The sequence below is a fragment of the Ascaphus truei genome, chromosome 5 (genome assembly GCF_040206685.1).
Source record: "Ascaphus truei isolate aAscTru1 chromosome 5, aAscTru1.hap1, whole genome shotgun sequence".
In the NCBI taxonomy this organism is placed as follows: Eukaryota; Metazoa; Chordata; class Amphibia; order Anura; family Ascaphidae; genus Ascaphus; species Ascaphus truei.
In genome coordinates this window covers 126,794,963-126,816,773 of record NC_134487.1, presented here as the reverse complement: position 1 = coordinate 126,816,773, position 21,811 = coordinate 126,794,963, and the positions used below count along the sequence as shown (strand labels likewise).

Sequence of the window (21,811 nt, the reverse complement as noted above, 5' to 3'; positions counted from 1 at the left end):
TCAAATGAAATGTCTGAACAGAGGAGTTGGCTTTACATGGCTCTATTAGGTATTAAAGCAGCAGTCCAAGCTGTTTTTTTTTTTTTTTTTTCCCCCTCTCATTTATTTATTTTCCCCCCTTTAATATGTGCATCAATACAATCCACACAATAAGTAATTAGCCAAGTTGCCAATCGATCTGTTCTCCTGTGAAGATTCGGTTTGGGGGGTTCACAAAATGGCTGTCAGTGCAGCAGAAGAGGACCCAAGATGCGAAGATCATGTGACCAGGCCGTCACTAGATACAATTGGTCCACTGCTAGAGAGAGGGCAGGGCTCAAAAAGTTGTGTGTCAGAGGCTGTTTCAGAAGAGGACATGTATGTGACTTTGTAAATGGCTGCTATAGAAACAAAAAAATGCTTGTTACATTATAATACATTAACAATGTCATTCAGAGTTGTTTTTAAATAATAAAAAAAAGGTTCACGTATTTTCTCATAGTACAGAACTGATTTAGTTAAAAAAAAAAAAAAACATACATGTAGGATATTGCTTGGACTGCTGCTTTAAACATGAGGTATGGGCCACCCCCTCACATTCTTACCTATATTGTTTCAGTGATTGTAACACTACATGAACAATTTGAAGAATGGGGATACTTTAAAAAAAAAAAAAAAAATTATCTTTTCTGTATTATGAAGAGTTTTTCTTATTTGACAGTTTATGGGCATATATAGATTTAGATAGGAAAAGTTGCATTGCTTCTCTATAGGATTTGCAATGCTGATTCTCAGAAAGCGAATGCTGTACATAATGAGAATGCTATTTCAGGAGACCACATTTTGCAGTCAGCAACAAGCTTGTGAATGGTTTTTGGCCAACACTTACTATTGTGCAATCTGATTTAAATCCTTTCCAAAGTAAAAATACAATGTGAATGGCTTACATTGTTTCACAGAAACACACCCTTTGGAGAATTAAGTAATATATGAATTCGGCTATAGAGCCTTTACAAATGAAGCATAGCCTTCACTTCAAACTGCTTTGCTTTGTGTGTATTTATTTTTTAGCTTACAAATTAGTGACATGTTTATTTTCTGAAATCCTTGTATAATTGTTTAGTACATTTTAATAACTTTCCAGGGCATTCTGCTTACAGATTTTCAGCTATGATCATATTTATGTATATATGCTGCAGTTCAAGCTGCTGTTTAAAACAAAAAAAAAAAAACATTCAATACGTGCATCAATACAATCTACACACAGACACGTAATTAGCTAAGTTGCCGGTCGATCCGTTCTCCTGTGATCGATAGGCGAAGATTCGGCTCGGGAGTTCATTAAATCTCTGTTAGGGCTGCAGAAGAGGCCCAAGATGCAAAGTTCTGTGGAGAAGATCATGTGACCAGACAGTCACTAGATACAATTGGTGCACTGCCACAGAGAGGGCAGGGCTCAAAAAGGGGTGTGCCAGAGCCTGGTTCAGAAGAGGAAGGGGATGTGACTTTGTAAATGGTTGCTATAGAAACAAAAATACTTGTTACATTATAATACATTAAAAATAATTTTATTTAAAAAAACAAAAGGCTACAAGTATTTTCTCATAGTACAGAACTGATGTATTAAAAAAACACACGTAGGATATTGCTTGAAGTGCAGCATTAAAATTCTATAATCAACAACTTTTCCTTTCTTTCAGTGTTTGTTGCTGTTGGAATAACCGCTGCAGTACGGCTGGGAACACTTCCAGGTTGGCTGTTCTTCTGCAACTTTGTGGGCATGTTCATGTTCTATTGTGCTCACTGGCAAACCTATGTATCCGGCACACTGAGGTTTGGAAAGTAAGTAAAAGCCCTGCCCTATAAAGCTTATGTTCTTCCCTACAGGTTTACATAATGCTGCATTCTAGAAATAGTCTTTAAGGCTGCGTTTATATTACTGGCTATGGCGACTGTGACGTTGCGCAGCACCGTAGCAAGTACATGCAGTCAGTTGCGGGTGCCCATAGTGGGTGCCACCGTGACAGCTGACGTCACGCGGTCACAATCACTGGAAGTCAAAGGATTTTGACTTCAGCGATCAGCGTTTGACGGGAGCGGTTCAGCCAATGAGGGCGAACCGCTCACTGCCACGCCTCCGCCATGCCCCCCCCGGTCGCCCCTCTTGTCTTCTGCACCAGAGTGCAGGAAACGCTATAGGGACGGCGACGGTTTATGTCACGCGGTCGCGTCGCCGTAGCCCTAACTATAAACTCAGCCTAATGCCGCGCTTATAGTGCTGGCGACGGTGGCACAACTGATGCCGTCGCCACTCGCGAAAGTTGTAATTTGTTTTTTAGCGACTGTCGGCAGTGACGTTACTAAAGGGGGCGGGCCGCACAATTTGATTGGTTTAGAGACAGTCACATGTAGCGACTGTCTCTAAAAAAATCAAATAGACCCGGCTTCCAATTTTCCAGTTGCTCCATCGCTGTCGCGCTTACTATAAGCGCTGGCGACTGAGTAAATTGTTTTGTTTTCGAGCGACGTCACATCACCGTCGCAGGCACTATAAGCGCAGCCTAAAGATGCAGTGATGCACATTGTGTACATTTCCCCCCCGAAAATATTACCTTTTTTATGTTTATACCTGCAAAGAAAGAAGCGCAGAAAAGAACCTCCTATGGTGAAGTATGTCTATATAAAGTATAAATCAACACACTAAAACCTCCAAAATGTACACTCGCTAACGTATCTATGTAAGTGCGCATATGTAGAGCAAAACCTGGCTCCTCAGACCTGATCTTGACACACCTCCGTCCGTCCTCTGCTCCTCTCTCCACGAGCCTCAGATCTTCTGGACAGTGTCCTGGCGACGTCACTAGGGACTACAGATGCTCAGTTGGCCATATATGGTGTGGGGTTATTTTGGCCAATGGAGCATCTGTAGTCCATAGTGACATCACCAGGACACTATCCGGAAGATCTGAGGCTCGTGGAGAGAGGAATTACGGACGGTGGTGTGCCAAGATCAGGACGCGTTTGTGAGTGTCCAGTTTGGAGTTTTTATTGTGTTGATTATACTTTATGAATAAAGACATACTTAATCATTTAAGCACTTTCTCATAAATTGATTTCTGCTAAGAACATTAAAAGCGTTTTTTTGTTGTTTTTTTTAAATGTATTTATTTGTGCCATTTTTATATTCATTTTTACTCTTGCTGTGTCTGCATGCTTGTATTTGCAATTTTGGGAATGACCCTTTGAGCGCTAGTTTGTATTCTTTCACACCTTTTTATGTTTAATGTTTCATCCTGATCATGTACTTTAATAAGTATGTTTTCTGATTTGGAGACATATTTATGTAAACAAAACAATGTTTTCACGGACACGGTGCTTAATAATTCAACTGGTGATGCATTTTGTCCCTAATTAGGTAAATGTACTTGACCACCCCATCCACTGTGTGGTATGGTGTATTCCATATTTGTAATGGCTTTGGGGCGACATTTGAAAGATTATGGAACATAAGTTTGTGAATTATGACGGCAGCAAAAACCGCACAGAAAATGTTACATAGCAGAGAGTTTTTGTAACTCCTATATATGATACTACAGTATTACGTGCAGCACATTTCAGAGGCATTTGCATGGGCTGGTGGTATAGTCAAACAAACCAAGAAAGGGAGTCTAGCGTGACATTCGCACAGGGTTAGGAACCTTGCCCTGTTTTATCCGTATAGAAAGCTACAATTTAAAAAAAAGTCTATGGTACTTATCGTCTTGTTTGGACACTATCGGCAATCTGTGTGTAGCTGTCTAACCAACATGTATAGCTATCTGCTTTATCGCAATGGGCGTTTATTGCATCTTTATTTAGTGACACATTAAAACACCTTTTTTTTCCTTTTAAACCGTGGTACACACGTCTTGTTTGATTAATATTGTTCACTGCCTTTTCTTCTACCTATCTCTGTTTTTTAATTTACTTGTCCAGTATATATATATATATATATGTATGTATATATATATATATATATATATATATATATATATATATATATATATATATATATATATATATATATATATATATATATATATATATATAATCAAAAAATAAATAGATGATACCGTTCTGTGGCTAACGAAATGCTTTTATTTGTGCGAGCTTTCGAGATACACTGATCTCTTCCGGCGATGTTACAATGAATGAAGCAAGCAAAAGGTATACTTAAAAACAGTGTCTCTTGGAATGTTATCTGTGCTGGTCCTTCCCCCGGTGTGGATGTGTTTTATGGCTAGAGGTGTCAAAAGGTTCCTGAAAGCAAGTGATGTCAGAGTGTGTGTGTGTGTGTGTGTGTATCTGTGTGAATAAAAATGAATGGAGAGCCCACAGTATATACAGTGCTTTACAAAAGGTGTGTGTGGAGTGGGAGTGGATATAAATGGTGTGGGTGGGTGTGGAAATGTGAGATTGTAGCACAACTAAAAGTGTGTGTGGATACTATGTGGTCCCTATTGGTGTATAGGGATGGAAAAACAAGGAGTATTAGTATGTGTAAGAGACAGCTGTGTGTGCATACATATAGCACAGTATGTACAGACATGGCCTTTTGCGCTCATGGGAAGAGAGTTCACTTGTGTCAGTAATGACTCATAAAATTTCGATCTCTGTTTAGACCACTGCTAAGTGTCCCGAACAGTTGCATAAATTTGTATTCATGCAACCGTCTCTCTTTTGGTGTTTTAAGATTACCTTTGAGTATGGCAACCCTCAGATCGTTCATCTTATGGCCAGAGTCAGAGAAATGTTCGCCAACAGGACTGTCTCTTGTTCCGCGTGTGATGCTGTGGCGATGCAGGTTCATTCTCTTGTTTAGCCCCTGCCCTGTCTCACCTATGTAGTAGCAGCCCCCTGGGCATTTCATGCACATGATGAGGTACACGACATTGCTGGAGGAACAGGTGAACCTTCCTCTGATTTTGTATTCCCGATTCCTGTTTGGTATTTGTATTGTGTCCGCTGTGTAGAGCATTGCGCAGGTTTTGCATCTTGGGTCCTGGCATGGTTTTGTCCCGCATTCAGTTGTACTGCTGAATACTTTACTCCTCACCATAATATTCTTGAGATTATGGGGTTGTCTGTATGATAATAAGGGTGCTTCAGGGAAGACCTGTTGCAGTCTTATATCTTCCTGGAGGATGGGTTGTAGTTTCCTGGCGATCTTGCGTAGGGCTCCTAGGTGTGGGTTATATGTGACCACCAAAGGTACCCTGTCGCTTGTCTCCTTCTGTTTGTATTCAAGGAGATCACTTCTTGGTATTCTGGTGGCTTTGTGAATTTGCTGGTCTACAATTCTGTGATTATATCCACGGTTTATAAAGTCTGATCTCAAGGCTTTAATCCGCTGGTCTCTGGCTGCTGTGTCGGAGCATATCCGGTTGTATCGTATGGCTTGATTGTAGATGGTTGCATGTTTGGTGTGTGTCGGGTGGAAGCTGTTGTCCCTCAAATAGCTGGCTCTGTCTGTAGGTTTGCGGTATACAGAAGTCTGTAGTTGGTTGTTCTTTATAGTAATGGTGGTGTCTAGGAAATGTACTTCATCCGGGGAATGGGTGAGTTTGAGGTTGATGGTCGGGTGGAACGTATTGAAGTTGTCATAGAACTGTAGGAGGTCCTGTTCGCCAGAGGTCCAAATCAGGAGGATGTCATCGATGTAGCGAAGGTATGTAAGGGGTTTCAAGTGACAGGTGGAAAGAAAGTCACTTTCCAGTTTTGCGCAGAACAGATTGGTATACTGTGGCGCCATGTATATACTGTGGGCTCTCCATTCATTTTTATTCACACAGATACACACACACTCTTACATCACTTGCTTTCAGGAACCTTTTCACACCTCTAGCCATAAAACACATCCACACCGGGGGAAGGATCAGCACAGATAACATTCCAAGAGACACTGTTTTTAAGTATACCTTTTGCTTGCTTCATTCATTGTAACATCGCCGGAAGAGATCAGTGTATCTCGAAAGCTCGCACAAATAAAAGCATTTCGTTAGCCACAGAACGGTATCATCTATTTATTTTTTGATTATTGAAGCTCGGCTAACACGGTACTGATACCTCTACATGTATATATATGTGTGTGTATGTATATGTGTATGTATGTATATATATATATATATATAAAACTATTAAGGTTATGGTGGGTAAAAAAAGTGACTAAAACCCTCCACAGTAAAGCATAAAGCAACTGTAAATATTCCTGTATATTCATCTGCATGTCTTAGACAGGTCTGCAACCCTGTCTTTCACCATTATCAAACAGCACTTCCACTGCAGCAAGGGATTCTGGGAAATGACATGCAAATGAGCACACAGTGCCACTTTTTATCTCATGCTCACATTACATGAGCAACCCTTAGTCAATGCATGCTGCTTTAAACACAGCTTTTAAGCAAGGACTTGGGAGATGCAAAGTCAGTTAACCCACTCACAGACATATATATATATATATATAATATATTATATATATATATCAATGTTCATTGCTAAATAAACATAAATAAACCTGTACTATAATTAAGGAAACCTATAAATTGTTAGATCGGTGGTACCTGTCCCCAGTTCCCCTCCACATATTCCTCGGTACTACTTAACCTAGATCAGTGGTTTCCAACCTTTTTTTGATTAAAGAACCCTAAGTGAAATTCTGAGGAAACCCCAACCATCTCTAATAGCAACTCTGAGATCCGAGGCATTGTAATTTGTTTTGTATTTGGTACAATTTTCGAATGACCAGAAATGTTTAGGGATACTCAGGGAACCCAAGGGTTCCTAAGAACCCTGGTTGAAAAACACTGACCTAGATGATTTAGGGGTTGTGTTCAAAATTGCTCCCTATCCCTTTATCTGGTGTTATTGTCTCTCTCTGTACACGTATACTATCCCTGATTGGAGCAATACTGGGTATCACAGTTGCCCCTGACCTTTTGGCGGCTCTTTTGAAAAGATCAATTTCTGACCTCCCTAAAGCCGATAGGATGGCTTCATTCATTTCCAATGGCCACCAGATGTTGCTCAGCCAGAGCACCGCTATACAGCAACGCCCCAGCGGTTACTAAGGCTAGACTATGGATGGGGATGCTTATGGAAAAGATCACGGCATTTCTGAATGAGACCTGTGATAAGTTCTCAGGGATCTGGGATCCATAATTAGGTCAATGTATAATAATTAGTAGGGAACAATGGGGACTCAAGATCTTCTTCAAGCCAAACTGTTACTATACGCAAAATAAGGACGACTTTATTATTTTATTTTTGTTCTTTTCTTTAGATTTGCAGTTTTGCTTGTTTGTCAATTGATCGCTGTTTCTTTCTGCTATTCGGTTTATGTATGTATGCACACTGACTTTTTTTATTATTGTCACTGTTTTGCCCAGATTTGTGTACCTCAAATATACACCCCCTAAAAAATCTCTAGAAATAAAATTATTTAAAAAAAAAAAAAAAAAAAAAAAACTTAAATCTCCATTTTTTGTTTGTTTGTTTGTTTCAAAAATAGGAGTACAGGTAAGTAATAGTTTTTAATTTTGGTACGTAGAGAAGGAAACTGGCATACCATATTGACTAAAACTAACTCTAAATTACATTTTTCTTTAGAGTCGATGTTACTGAAGTTCAGATTTCTATAACCATAATCTTTTTGATGTCTGCATTTGGTGGAACAACTTTGTGGGACTATGAGGTAAGAGGTAATATTCTAAAACATCATCACTCAACAGAAAAAGTAGATGTATGCCTTCTGCTTTCTTGGTATTTTAGTTAATTGGAGAAATGTTTGCGCATTAATTATGACAAAACACACCAGAACATTGGGGTTTCTTTCACAGTCACGAGTCACAACTTGCTGTTTATGTAACTATACAGAAGCATGCAGAAATGCATTATAGCTGCAGTGTAATCTACTGCAGGCAGCACCATTTGAACCAGCAATATCTTGGGCTTGAGGATACAGCCTTATTGTACACGTTAATCAGGTTCTTGGAACCCAGCACTTTGGATTACTGGAAGAAAAATATCATATTAATGTATGTGGTAGCTTTTACTAATCCCAATTTATTAATGTAAATATAGTTCTTAAAATTAAGTGAAAGATAAAGTGTGTGTTTGACATTAAAATGTAGTCGACACTCAAAACTCACATTTGATGTGGATGAATGAAACACGAGTTGCTAAAGTACGCTAACAGACATTTAAATTAATTTAGTGCGATACTGCTATTGCACATTATTGAATAAATCCTGTAGGAGTTGCTTTGGCACAGTTATGTTAATGACATTCCTGATGTACACAAGCTAAATCGAATTGTGTGTGTGTGTGTGAATATGTAATTGAAAGAGCTACTGCTTATTATTGTTTTTGTATGGCACTAACATATTCCAAAGTGTAGTACAATGTGGGAGGACAATAACATTGTATGACTATATATATATATATAGTGTATATATGTATATATATATATATATATATATATGTGTATGTATGTATATGTTGAGACAATAGATACACCAACGATCATGAAAATGCTAATACTTGTTTTTATTGTTTTTTGCTTGACTATTAATCAATCTGAACCGTATTATTAGCTTGGTGCACTGTCAAACAACATATACTGCATGTATAGAGCCGAGAGGCAGAAAGGACTAACTTGCTAATTCCCTTTGTGGAAGCATTTTCTTATTTGCCACTTTTTGAATTGGACCTTTTTATACAGGATCTTTGCATTAATATCAGCAACTAACGGTGCAGTGCAATGGCTGTTTCATATTAATCTGTGATTGGCATTTGTAAATACTTTTCTAAAGATAGTAAACATTGTAAGCTGAGACATATGAGGGACGGGATTTACTCTAGGTACTTTTATAATATCAGTATGTGCTGAACAGGAACTTGAACAGGTTAAAAAAAACTCCCATCTCGCCTCATCCTTATCTTTATTGGCCCACTACAGGGATAGGTTGGGCTAGAACTGAGTAAACCCTTGATGGACAAGCAGCCCCCTCCCCTCCAGTCAGGGGTCCTGGTTAAATAGAAAAACGGAGAAGCGAAAAAAGGCTTCATGCTATTTTTTTTTTTTTTTAACTGGTATTTTAAACTCTTTTTTTTTTTTTTTATGGTGAAAGATTACACTTGCAATCATATAAAGTGTTGGCTTGTGGAGACATTGCTCAGTGTAGTAACAGGGGCTCCAGTGTTTATCTGCTGACCTGGTACAACGCAGCGACATCACAGGCAAAACAGTGAAACGGCTGGGTTTTTTTTTTTCAAACTACCGGACTGCACTTTAAACTCTAGTAAGCTTGGCTGGAAATAAAATGACTGCAGTAGCCAGTGAGTGCAGCTTTTATTTCACAATAGAAGCACATTTTGTTCCTGGTACACATTGCATCACTTGTAGTCTTGTAAACATTGTCCACATTGTGGATGTTACACTGACCCTGCTCTTTTCTCTAAATTCCATGTGATTTAAAAGTTGGGGGGGGGGGGGGGGGAAGGGGGAAGAGAGAGAGAGACCTTGTTATAGGTTCCAAGGGTTCATCGGTGCCCTACACCTATTGAGATTACAGCCAGTACCAGTATTTTATAGTCTCATTTTTCCGTGTAAACTCTCAATTATAGTTGGGGCATTCATCTGCTCTTTTTTCACTCTTTGCTGCAATTGGAAGATTTCTTGAGACTGAAAAGGAGTCCTAAAGGTAATTATATTGCACACATGCTCCTTTTTAGTGTAGTTTGTGATGTGAAATTGAAGTGCATACATGTTATATAAATGTGGACATAGCATCTGCTTTCTTGAACAGTTTATTTTTTCATGCTATTCATTGCCATGCCTTTATTTAGATATCATAGTAAAAAAAAAAAATGTACTGAAATAAAACATTTACACACCGATTTTTATTTGAAGATCCCTATGACTGGATTACCTCTGAAAACCTTGCCTATTATTGGAATAGTGGGAGGAGCAATTTCATCCTGTACCAACTATTTTCGGGCCATTCTCAGTGGTGGAGTGGGCAAGAATGGATCTACTGTAGCAGTAAGTATGCTAATATAAATCTTGCATTGTTGACCTTTAGAAATGCATTTGCATATTTAACCACTCTGATGTTTTGTCCCTGAAGCACATAAAGTAAGTTGCCTAAAATGTTACATTGCCACTATGATTCTTGAGCTATATAAAAAAAGTAAAAAAAAATCATTAGTATCCTGATTACCTAATTACAATTCACATGCAGCAGCTTAAAGCAATATTGAATGTTGTACACACTTCCAGTTGTCTGAGGTGTCACGTTGCCTCTTATTAATTTCAGCTCGTGACTTTCACTTACTGCTGCCAATGTCTTCCAATCTATTCCTGAAAACTATTTGAGAAACACTATCACGGAAAGCACTGTCTTTGTTAAATATTACTGGCCAGCAGAACACCACATAAAATCATAGACCAAGATCCTGCTGGAAGTTAAAATGTAATTTTTTTTATTTCCCTGACGACAAATAAAATATTTTTGTAGAAAAATACAAATCCAGAAAAGCTCAGACATTGAAGACCGACAACACTAACAGGACCGCTAGAACACATGATGACGATCTGGCAAGCTAGTACTTATGACCTAGAAAGTGTCTCAGTTGGCATTTCCCAGTGCTTAAATAATAAATATATTAAAGCTGCAGTTCAAGCTGCCATTTTTAAAATATGTGTGTGTGTGACGGTGTTTCCCCTCCCCCCCGCAATCTCATATTGGTCCCTTACGTGAGGAAACTGCCCAATGTTACATGTACTATAGTGTGGTGCACCTGCTGGCTTACAGAACTCCTGAGTCTTCCGCGATGATATGGGGAAGTACATCAGGACTGGCTCGTGAGGTAATGCTGAGAACTACTCACTTCTGGTACAGCGCCTCCATCTCTTTCAGGTCCCCACGATAGCAGGGAGGAGTCTCTGAAAGAGAACCTCTGGGTGCAGCTTCTCCCTGAATGACTCCCTCTCCGGCAAGAAGGTTCTTTCAAACTGGACATTCTTTGTCATCTTTAGTGGCAGACTGCCCATCATTGCGGCCGGTCTCTAGCCGCTCATCATAAAGGTTGCCCACCTCAAGGAAGTCCCTGGACACCACTCCTAGTCGGGGCCCTAGAAGCTGTCCTTGCTCTTCCCTTACTCTCTAATAGAGTAAGGGGAATAGTCTGCCCACCTCTCCCCTAGGGGAGGGCCACAATCCTTGCCAGAGCCCTGGCACTGTGTTGGGTCAGACAGTCTCATTCAAGTGGGATGAGACACACACACACACACACTAAATTCAGGAAGTGATGCATACTATATAGCTCCAGTAGGCACCACCCCTGTATCACTGTTATTGGACACAGAGCATGATGTCACTTCCTTCACTACACAATACACATCACAGGGGATGAGGGCAAACCTCATGATTACTCCTGGCAAACCTGCCCTTTTAACAGGGATTATTGCACAGGAGGAGAGAGGCATGTAACCCCAAAATTACACAGGGCTACAATCTCCCTCTGGTGGATCCAATGGTCCCAACTTGGTCCTAAATTTGTGGGGCCTTCCTTCAAACAGGCAACTGCAAAACATACAAGAAACAACAATATATCAATACAAAAATACATTGGCACACATCATACATAATGCCTAATCACCATAACCGCAATACTGTATCCAGAACCAGCATATTACTACTAAGATTACTCCCTAGTAGAATCCAAACCTCAATAGTAATGTCTGGGGTCAGGGTTCTTTACCTCTCGTCCGTTGTGATCAATAATTGTAATACTGTATGATCTAGGCGGCCCATTTTCTGGTCTATACTCCATTTTATGCATGTAAATATTGCGCCCAACACTCCAAATCCTCATCAAATAACATATCCTAGCCTCTGTTCTGTGTTCAGAGTAACTAGACTTGGACTTGAGGTAGTCCTCCACTGCTTCCCTTAGCCAGGTACCCCGATTGTCCTCTATCTCCTGTATTAGAGGCTTGGGAACATAAGGATACTCCAATCAATGAGATTTCTTATATCTCGCTACTATGGCCCTCTCAGACCTGCTTATCCTCACTAGCTTCTTATTCCCTGCTTTGCCTGGTAGGACCCATGACAGTGTTTCTTCAGGGGCAATGAGATCATATAGTATAGAGGACCCCTTTGGGATGACTATTCCCTTTGGGATGACTATTCCCTTCTGGATTTCATCACACCTCCTCACTAACTCCTCGTGGCTTTCCTCAGCTGAGTATTCTTCCACATCCCACCAGTGGTCAACTACATCTCCCCGCATTAATATAAATCTGGTGCGGTCTAACCACTCAGAATACCCCTCATACAACGGAGCCCACCACTTGGTACTATGCTCCGAGGACTGCTTCTTTACTACTAATGCAGTCTCAGAGTCCTCGGTCTCTCCAACAGAAGAGACACCAGATGTAGTATTTGAACGGGTGGCAGTCCCATAACGTTTTGGCCTTCCCCTTACAATATGGGTATAATTTGTGGGATTCATTTTCGGGGTTGTCTCTGCAGGTATTACTTCCCTCCCCGACCCCTCATCCGACGTAAAACAGTCCCCCCAGTCCATGGCCGACCCAGGCCGTTCCTCCGATGTGTCCCATGACTCTCCAGACCACCCTTGGCTCGATCGGGACCCCGAGGGAGACATGACAGGGGCAGGGATAGGGGCAGTGGCCTTGGGCAAAGGGAATGGGGAAGTGTTCTTACGTTGTGGTATCATAATTAACAGCTTGGCTATGCTGCGATCCGTTGTGACGTTGGGCAGAGCAGGCTCACCACTCTTCTTGTTGCCTCGATTCTTCACCGCTTGTCGATACCTGTCCATTTCTTCCTGGGACAGACTGGTACTGATCAGCTGCGATAACGGATGCTCCCGGTCGGCTCCGCTGTGGCCACAGGAAGTGACGTTATCATTCCCTCGTGAGGGCGCGCCATCTTGGGTGGGGACCCCACCTGAATTTCCTCCTCCATCTCGACGTCCAGCGCCGGATATTCGACGTCACCCCTCAGCTCCACTTGGGCCTTGGTCGGGCCTTTCTCTTCGGCCGCCTCCATCGGAGCCTGTGGGAGGTAAGAGGGTATCTCACCACTCCACTGGCTTGCGATGGGATCCTCTTCTTCCGACACGCTGGGAGTCGCCACGGCCGTGGGAGTCTTCCGCTGCTCCGGTCGCACCAACGCGGGCTGTCGGGGAATTTCTATACTCAACAGCTCGAGATCACTGGTAAGTAGCGCTTCCTTCTTTTCAGCACTGCTGTAGTGGCCCGCCGGTAGGCGCATCACCACCGATGCACGGCTTCCGTTCTCATCGTCCGACGAGGCGGATGCCGAGGACGGTAAGGGTACCTCCGCAGGGGACCGACAGCGAGGTTCCAGGTTCTCGCTGCTGTCCAGGCCTCAGCGCCATCCTTCTTGGGCACCATCATTAACAGCGATCCCCATTCTCCGGGATCAACTTCCTCTTTCTTGATTTTTGGCAAAGCCCCAGCCGTCAGCATGGCTGTATCTCCTCCCGCCTCCGCGTGCCCAGGCACGAACGGCTGCACGGCCCACAAGTAATGGATGCCGCATTGAGGGCATCTCGCCGTGGTGCTGGCTTCTCTGCCCGGTAGCCTACACTGCATACATAGACACCGTAGAATCTCTCGATCACCCGTCTTCACTACCAGGAAGCCTCCTGGAAGTTGGTAGGGGTGTATGTCAAAGTCCGCCATGGCACAGCTAGTAGTTGCACTGGTTAAGGGAAACACACGGCACAACAGTCTCTCTTGCTCACCAGCTCTTCGCAACTGAGGGACAGGAAGCGCACATCCGGCTCCTCCCTCAGTCAGTTCAGTCTTCCATTGGCAGATGCAGGGACCCCTCCCTCTGGTGGAGATTAGAGGAGGGTCCCACAGCTTCACGTCATGAACCAGAATCGGCTCTGAGCCTGTCACATCCCAGGAGGACGCGGCCACGGCTTTCGCGCCACTTCCCCAATCAGGGTGGGGTTCTCTTTTTCGCGCCACTCCCGGCCAGGTTCCTGCAAAATCATTTTCTGCACACAGCCCACGCGGTCTCCCAGGGAAGCGGGAGCCGCCATTTTGGATCGCTCTGCAATACCGACTAACAGCAGTTGTGACTTGAGTAGTAATCACCGCCTGGCAATCAGATACTCCATCAGCCTTCTCACGCATAATTGCAATGTCCTCACAGCTATCCTCCAGGGTTACACCCTGGGAATTCAGGCAGGACAATAAAGGCACGGCTACAGCTTTCGCACCGCTCCACAGCCTACTCAGTATAGGCGTCTCCACACACGGTTCCTCTGCTGTCCACACAGCACGTGCGCTTCCCATCTCTGGCGTGAACAGCCATTTTGGACTCTCCGCACCGCGCAGGACCTCATCACTTATAGTCGCCATCTTTACTTTTTCTTTGCAATCGCACATGGTGCTCCTCTGCTGGGCAGTCGCCATTTTGATGCAATAAAGTATGCCAGTGCACCTCTACATGTATCTCAAGTGTGTCTTACTCAGTTGTGTTGCACTACCTCAGGCTAAGCTAAACTCTTTCTGGTGTATGCTGAAAACGATATCAGTCCAGTATACGTGCTCTGTGGTTAGTAGTCTGGTTACTGGCTAGAAGTACTCTGGGCTTCCCCATGCAATACTTAGGGCGTCACCTACTGTTGGCTACACCTAGCGCAGACCCTCCCAGGAGTTCCTGACCCGCGTTAACCAGGCTACCCCCTAAGGCATCCTATGACTAGCTTCCTCAAGGTGATTAGAACAGCAATAGCCCTGTCTCCAGATCTACTTTACACCATACAGGGCCCTAGGGTGTGCTTTGCGAGTAGACATCCTACCCCTATGCTCCCTTCCATTCCGCAGCACTTTCCTGGTAGCATACATGTTCCTTTCCTCAGTTCGCCTAGCTAAAGCCTGTCCTGATGATCTCAGCAGCGCCTCCAAAAATGTAACAGTGTTTTTCCCTCCCTCCCCCCAATCTCATATTGGCCCCTTACGTGAGGAAACTGCCCCATGTTACATGTACTATAGTGTGTTGCACCTGCTGGCTTACAGAACTCCTGAGTCTTCCGCGGTGATATGGGGAAGTACATCAGGACTGGCTCGTGAAGTAATGCTGAAAACTACTCACTTCTGGTACAGCGCCTCCACCTCTTCCAGGTTCCCACGACAGCAGGGAGGAGTCTCTGAAAGAGAACCTCTGGGTGCAGCTTCTCCCTGAATGACTCCACGCTCAGGCAAGAAGGTTCTTTCAAATTGGACATTCTTTATTGTCATCTTTAGTGGCAGACTGTTCATCATTGCGGCCGGTCTCTAACCGCTCATCATAAAGGTTGCCCACCTCAAGGAAGTACCTGGACACCACTCCTAGTCAGGGCCCTAGAAGCTGTCCTTGCTCTTCCCTTACTCTCTAATAGAGTAAGGGGAATAGTCTGCCCACCTCTCCCCTAGGGGAGGGCCACAATCCTTGCCAGAGCCCTGGCACTGTGTTGGGTCAGACAGTCTCATTCAAGAGGGATGAGACACACACACACACACACACACACACACACACACACACACACACTAAATTCAGGAAGTGATGCATACTATATAGATCCAGTAGGCACCACCCCTGTGTCACTGTTATTGGACACAGAGCATGATGTTACTTCCTTCACTACACAATACACATCACAGGGGATGAGGGCAAACCTCATGATTACTCCTGGCAAACCTGCCCTTTTAACAGGGATTATTGCACAGGAGGAGAGAGGCATGTAACCCCCAAATTACACAGGGCTACAAATATTTTTCCCATTCAATATGTGCATCAATACAATCTGCACACGGACAAGTGATTAGCTAAGCTGCAGATCGATCCGTTCTCCTATAATCGATCGCTTGCTCCGGGTTATTTCATTCAGTTCTTACACAGCATTTTGGGCAATGTAGTTCGAGGAATATGATTGACTGGGCAGTTACTAGATACAATTGGTTCACTGCTAGAGAGAGGGTGGGGCTCAAGAGCCAGAGCCTATCAGAAGGGGGCTGTCACTTTGAAAATGCTTCCTACATTAGAAACATGTATATAGATATATCTATAGATATCTATAGATAGATGTATCTATCGTGCAATGGCACACTAATAGACACTGAATAAATGTATACAATCTGTGACTATGAAAGTCGACGAGGCACTGTGAATAGACCAAAAAAAAAAACCCTGATTCAAACCCAAAAAAGAAACCATCTTCTTGTTCCCAAACACATGTACAATCTCAAAGTTTTAGGGGAGCAGTGGATTTAGTCCAATCTGTGGGAGAGAAGAAAACAAGAAAAACCAATGGCGCAATATCGTCACACTAGGTATGTGGTCTGCGAATTCATCTGAAGTGTTTACTCGCATGTATTTGGATTAAATAAGCATATCACATACTGTGGAAAACTGTGGGTCAATCTGTAAACGGCAATTGATCTCCGGGGAAAGCCGAGAAAAACACAATAGTGCAGATTGTTTACAGATTGACCCACAGTTTGGGATATGCTTATTTAATTCAATTACATGTGAGTAAGGTGAATTCACAGACGACATACCTACTAGTGTGACGATATTGCGCCATTGGTGTTTCTTGTTTTCTTCTCTCCCACGTATTGGACTACATCCACTGCTATTGTTCACCACACAATTATTAAAATAAAGTAAACGTTTAGGTAGCCATGAACACTGCGAATAGTATCCGTATAATGCAGTGTTTTTCAATAGGGGTTCCTAGGAATCCTTGGGTGCCCCAGGCATCCTTAAAGGGTTTCCTGCAATTTTCAGGTAATTTGAATATTATACGAAATACAGACGAATTTACAATGCATCTGATCTCAGATGCGCTATTAGAGAGGGTTGGGGATCCGCAGAATTTGACAATATAATTATACGGTTCTGTCACGTACATGACCTGCATACGGGACAAGGGTTAATACACAACACTCTAGCTGGCCCACTTTTTTCACCTTCGCAAAGGTCCCTCAAATGAACAATATCTCCCCTCAATCCGTCCCAATATACCATCTGTCACGAACAGCACACTTGTGAGCACGTGACGTAGATATACAACCAGGGTTAATACAGACGGCTACTCTAGCCAACTCACCTGTCCAAGGTACTTTTAATGCGTTACTATTAACATCTTTACTTGATTGCAATCATAAAGTGTCCCAAAATATAATTTACACTCTACAGCGCGTGCAACAGTTTATTTAGAGCCCAAAGCATTACTTATTAAAGGTTTATTTTAATTAAAATATATATATATATATCTATCATAATTATGTGCTTGGGTTACAGAAAATATTATTACAAGACCATACAGTTACAATAAATGCAGAACAGTTTCTTAAAATAAGGATAAAACACAAGTAGAAATTACTATACTTTAGCACATCATAAGCTTTTCCCAGAGAAGTGACTGGCGTAGAAAGATGAATATGTACGTGTCTGTTCCCAAGCACACCTCTGTTGAATTCTAACTTAGAATAAATAGCCCCACTTTTAATTATAACTTACCTTCATTGAGAACATCATAAGCTCACCCCTGTTGTAAATCGGCTACTCGGTTGACCGTTTTACGACTTAAAAGAAAAAAAACATTTCTTGACGTTTTAAAGTTTGCCTAAATATATGAAAGACCTCATATCTTAATGTCTATAATGCTTAGACAGATGCCTTCTTCACGGTTATGTCTGTGTACCCCACATGCACACCTGCACCTAACGTCTATTTTGCCAGGAGAAACCGTTATGTCTTTTGCACCTCTTACCCATGGAATATTGGGTATGATTTTGATTGGTCTAATTGCCACGGTGACAGATATTCATTTGTTACTATGAATTGCTGTCAGGCCTATAATTTCTTATATTTAATAAAGTCCTCCAACTAAGTGGTGACCTCTTTGTCACCTCTCTCTGGGATGCACAAGTAATAATTCAGGACGGTTATAGTTTTCTTTGAGGCTGACAGCCCAGGATCTAGCTCTAGTTTATAGCCTTTTGAACGACGCACATTTCACTTTTAAGAGGCCATCAGTGATGGTACCCCCCCCAATTAAACCCTCTTTGAAGTACAGCACAGATCCAGGAAGGATCTTGACGTATCATAAAACACCACATCATGTATTTTTAAGACAATCTGTAACCACATTAACCCCCGAAGCACCAGATTTGAATAAAATACTTAATATCTCATGAAATTATCATGACGGGTTCCTTAACAAACAACAAAAAAAAAAGGTTGTAAACAACTGGTAAAATGTCTGAAAATTAAACTAACTCAGGAATTTCTCACAAAGCTTCTTCCATCTCCACTCAATGCTGTGCTCACAACTAGTTGTGTACAAATAGCTACAAAAAAGACCTACACATGCATAAAAGTACACACAACTACCTAAAAATAAATGTGACCTGTTCAGATTTTTTTAATGCATTGTGCAGAGATGAGGCATTGGTCAGTAGCTGTCTTTAACATTACACGGTTGGTTATAAATTACATTTGCAACATTGTGGAAGCCTTAAACAATCCTTCCTTCCATTCAAAATCCTATGTGCTTTTTTTTTTTTTAAATAAACCTGTTGTGTAGTATTAGATGGAACTTTCTGCAACCACCTCAGACCCCCCCCCCCCCCTCTCTCTCTCTCTCTCTCTTTTTTTTTTTTTTAAGTTTCCTTATAGTAAGACTTTTTTTTAGGTTGCTATAGCAACCATCTAGGACACCACATTTGAAATACCACCTCTTTTGAAATAGACAACCATATTATGAACCCTGGAAAGCAGGATCTTGGTGGATCGATCTGCAGCTTAGATAATTGTACAGAACTACTACATTTATTAGAGGGGAAAAAATGGGCAAGAGCCAATGCCCCTTTAAGGACGAACCAATGTAGATTTAACTTGCATATCTTGGAATGATTAAAAACCGTATAGTCTCTTTTTCTTACAGGGGACCAGTGTGCTATCTCCTGGCCTGCATATTGGACTAGTTCTGACTTTGGCATTAATGATCTACAAAAAATCAACAACTGATCTATTTCAACGGCACCCATGTCTTTATACGTTAACATTCGGATTTGTGAGTGCCAAAATCACTAACAAGCTAGTGGTAAGTATGTTACTTTCCCTCAACACTGATATAGTTTATGTATTGGTTTTTAAGTGCAACAGGTAATGAGTTGACTCATTGAAAAATGATTCATTTTACATACTGATTACCAAACATAAGTTTTATAGTTTGTTTCGTCAAAAATTCATCAATCATGTCTGTGAGGCTTGAAGGGAAAGGGGGTGCTCACAAATCCTGTTGGTAATCCTGCCACGAATGCTCATCGATCCAACAAGGTTGGAGAATTGTTATGAAGTAAAGCACCCCAATGGGCTTGTGTTTAAAGGTGAAACCATTTATTTTCAAAAGATCATCGTTTCTGTCCCATCTCAGACCCGTTTGTTTCGAAATACAAAAAAGTGATACAGCAGAGCTACTTACTGTATATCCAAGCCCACACTGAACGCCAGATGGTAGATGGCTTGCCATTTACACAACTCCCCGCACTATGAATATTTCATTGAAGCGGTTTGTTGATATTGGAGTTTTTGCTCCAGTTTAAATATTAAAACCTCTCCAGTTAGAACTTCTTTTAAAAGCAATATTTGCGGTAAGGTAGTGAAAAATAAAGCACTGTAGCAACCAGAACACTGTGGGCCTCAATGTATTTGGCTTCTTGATTACACCTTCAGTGACCCACCCTCCAGAACGGATTAGGCCGTTTCCCATTTTATTGATATTGTTCACCAACTTCTATGTTTTTAGATGCAGTCACCAGCAATTCCCTTCTGACTGTTTGTTTCTAATCCGTATTTACATATGAAACTCTTCATGTGTTTTATAGGTGGCTCATATGACCAAAAGTAAACTCTACCTTCAAGATGCTGCGTTCATTGGACCAGGTCTCTTGTTTCTCAATCAGTATTTCAACAGTTTCATTGATGAATACATCGTTCTATGGTTGGCAATGGTAAGGATTCCCTAGGATAACTAAATATCCATGGTAACCAATGCATGCATGTTTCCTCGTTGCGAATAAGCTTAAGAAAACATTTTCTGCCGCTGTGTTGACATTATCCATAAAGATATGCACAATGTACCGTGTTTCACTTGCCTAATCATATCATGATACTTCATGTACCTCGTCATAATTTACAAGGGAGTTGATTTACAAAAACTTGTTCTTGGGATACTTGGTGGGACTGATGTGGCAGTGAACTGCATAGCAAACATCTTGTCCATTGAGTTTAAATTCCCCATGGCCAAAAAAGGGTTACATTAGAAAAAAAATACTTAACACCTCATGAATAACCCAGACAGAAACCTCTAAATATTCTTGTGACTAACAGAAAGTCATCACCCGTTGTGTGCTTCCCCTTTCTACCATTTAGTACTGTCGGGCTCAATTTTAAGAGGACATTGAGTACTGTAAACATGCAGATCCACCTATACTAAGCAGTGCTATTCCCCAAGATGCCTTCCAGCGCCAGAAGACGCCATATTGCCCATTCAAGTGAAAGGGCTTTAAAGTGTCTTTCAACACCAAAAAGTGTCCTATGGGTAGCACTGCTGGGTAAATATGAGCCTCCGTGTACCTACACTTCACTATTTTATATGGTATAATAGGGAAGTTACCTCTTACCATTAATTATAGAGGGTTTTTGAAACGCAAAACCTCTTTCTTCCAAATGAATGTAATGTAATGAGATATAAGGAGATTGGATGTAGATGGTTGAACATTGGCTACTGAAATAAATGTGACAGTTTTTGGACTTGTAAGTGACTACAGCTTACAAGGCAATATTTGAGACATGCCATAACAGATTCAGACACATTCAGACACATTCAACTAGATTGGATATGTGCATATCAAGTGTTTTTATTAAACACAATCTAGATTTAGGAAGAAAGTTTTGCAATCTGACAGTCTTTCCCCCCCCCCCCCCCCCTTCCCAATTTGATCTTGATTGAACAGGGAAATCCTTTAGAAACTTTGTTTTGGAAAGATATTGATATAAATAATAATTAACTAGCCAGCACTGTGCTTTGCAGCATGTGTGGAAGTATAGAAATAACGTGTGGCTAGTGGTACTGAACACATTTCTAACATAGTTTTACTACGGTGGTTCATTTATTTATTTTTAATATATAGTCACATAATAAATCAGCTGCTGATTTGCGGACATAAGGAAAAAGAATCCAAATTAAAAAAAAAATTTTTTTTTGAGTTTGTCTAACTTACTTTTTTTTTTTTTTTTTGCAGGTTGTTTCTTTGTTTGAATTGCTGAGATACTGCATAGGTGTTTGTATGCAAATTGCAGTACATCTTCGAATACCTGTCTTCAGAATCTCTAATCAAGCTACTGAGCAGGTTCAAAGTCAAAACCATACTGACTGACTAGTAGCCCAAAAGGAGGAGAAGAAACAGGGAGGGGAGGTAATTAATAAACCATATCCATATCCCACTCAAGAAAATAAAGGAAAGTAAAACCAATGAGTGTCTAATAAATGACAATCAATGCGCTTTTAATTCTACAAAACCTAATGAAAACTTAGCAAGTCCATCAGATTCTATTTTTGAGTAAATTACATTTTTAAGTATTCATTAAAAAAGGGGAACTGCATTTTTCTTTCCTGAAAGCTCTGCCATGAACTTTTATTAAAGAGTTGGTAATCTAGTATGTTTTTC

The 21,811-nt window shown here is 41.4% G+C and overlaps 1 protein-coding gene across 4 annotated transcripts in view; it reads left to right on the top strand.

Annotated features, from left to right (window-relative positions):
- CHPT1 (choline phosphotransferase 1) overlaps positions 1-21,811 on the top strand; it is a 41,633-nt gene that overhangs the window by 17,579 nt on the left and 2,243 nt on the right. For 2 of the 4 annotated variants that reach the window (XM_075600663.1, XM_075600662.1), the window contains exons 3-8: positions 1,680-1,821; positions 7,624-7,708; positions 9,929-10,060; positions 19,024-19,182; positions 19,967-20,092; positions 21,386-21,493. In XM_075600663.1, coding sequence (XP_075456778.1) covers positions 1,680-1,821; positions 7,624-7,708; positions 9,929-10,060; positions 19,024-19,182; positions 19,967-20,092; positions 21,386-21,493 — 752 coding nt within the window. Of the gene's footprint in view, positions 1-1,679; positions 1,822-7,623; positions 7,709-9,928; positions 10,061-19,023; positions 19,183-19,966; positions 20,093-21,385; positions 21,560-21,811 lie in introns of all 4 variants that reach the window. The other 2 variants (XM_075600664.1, XM_075600665.1) reach the window with 1 other exon arrangement.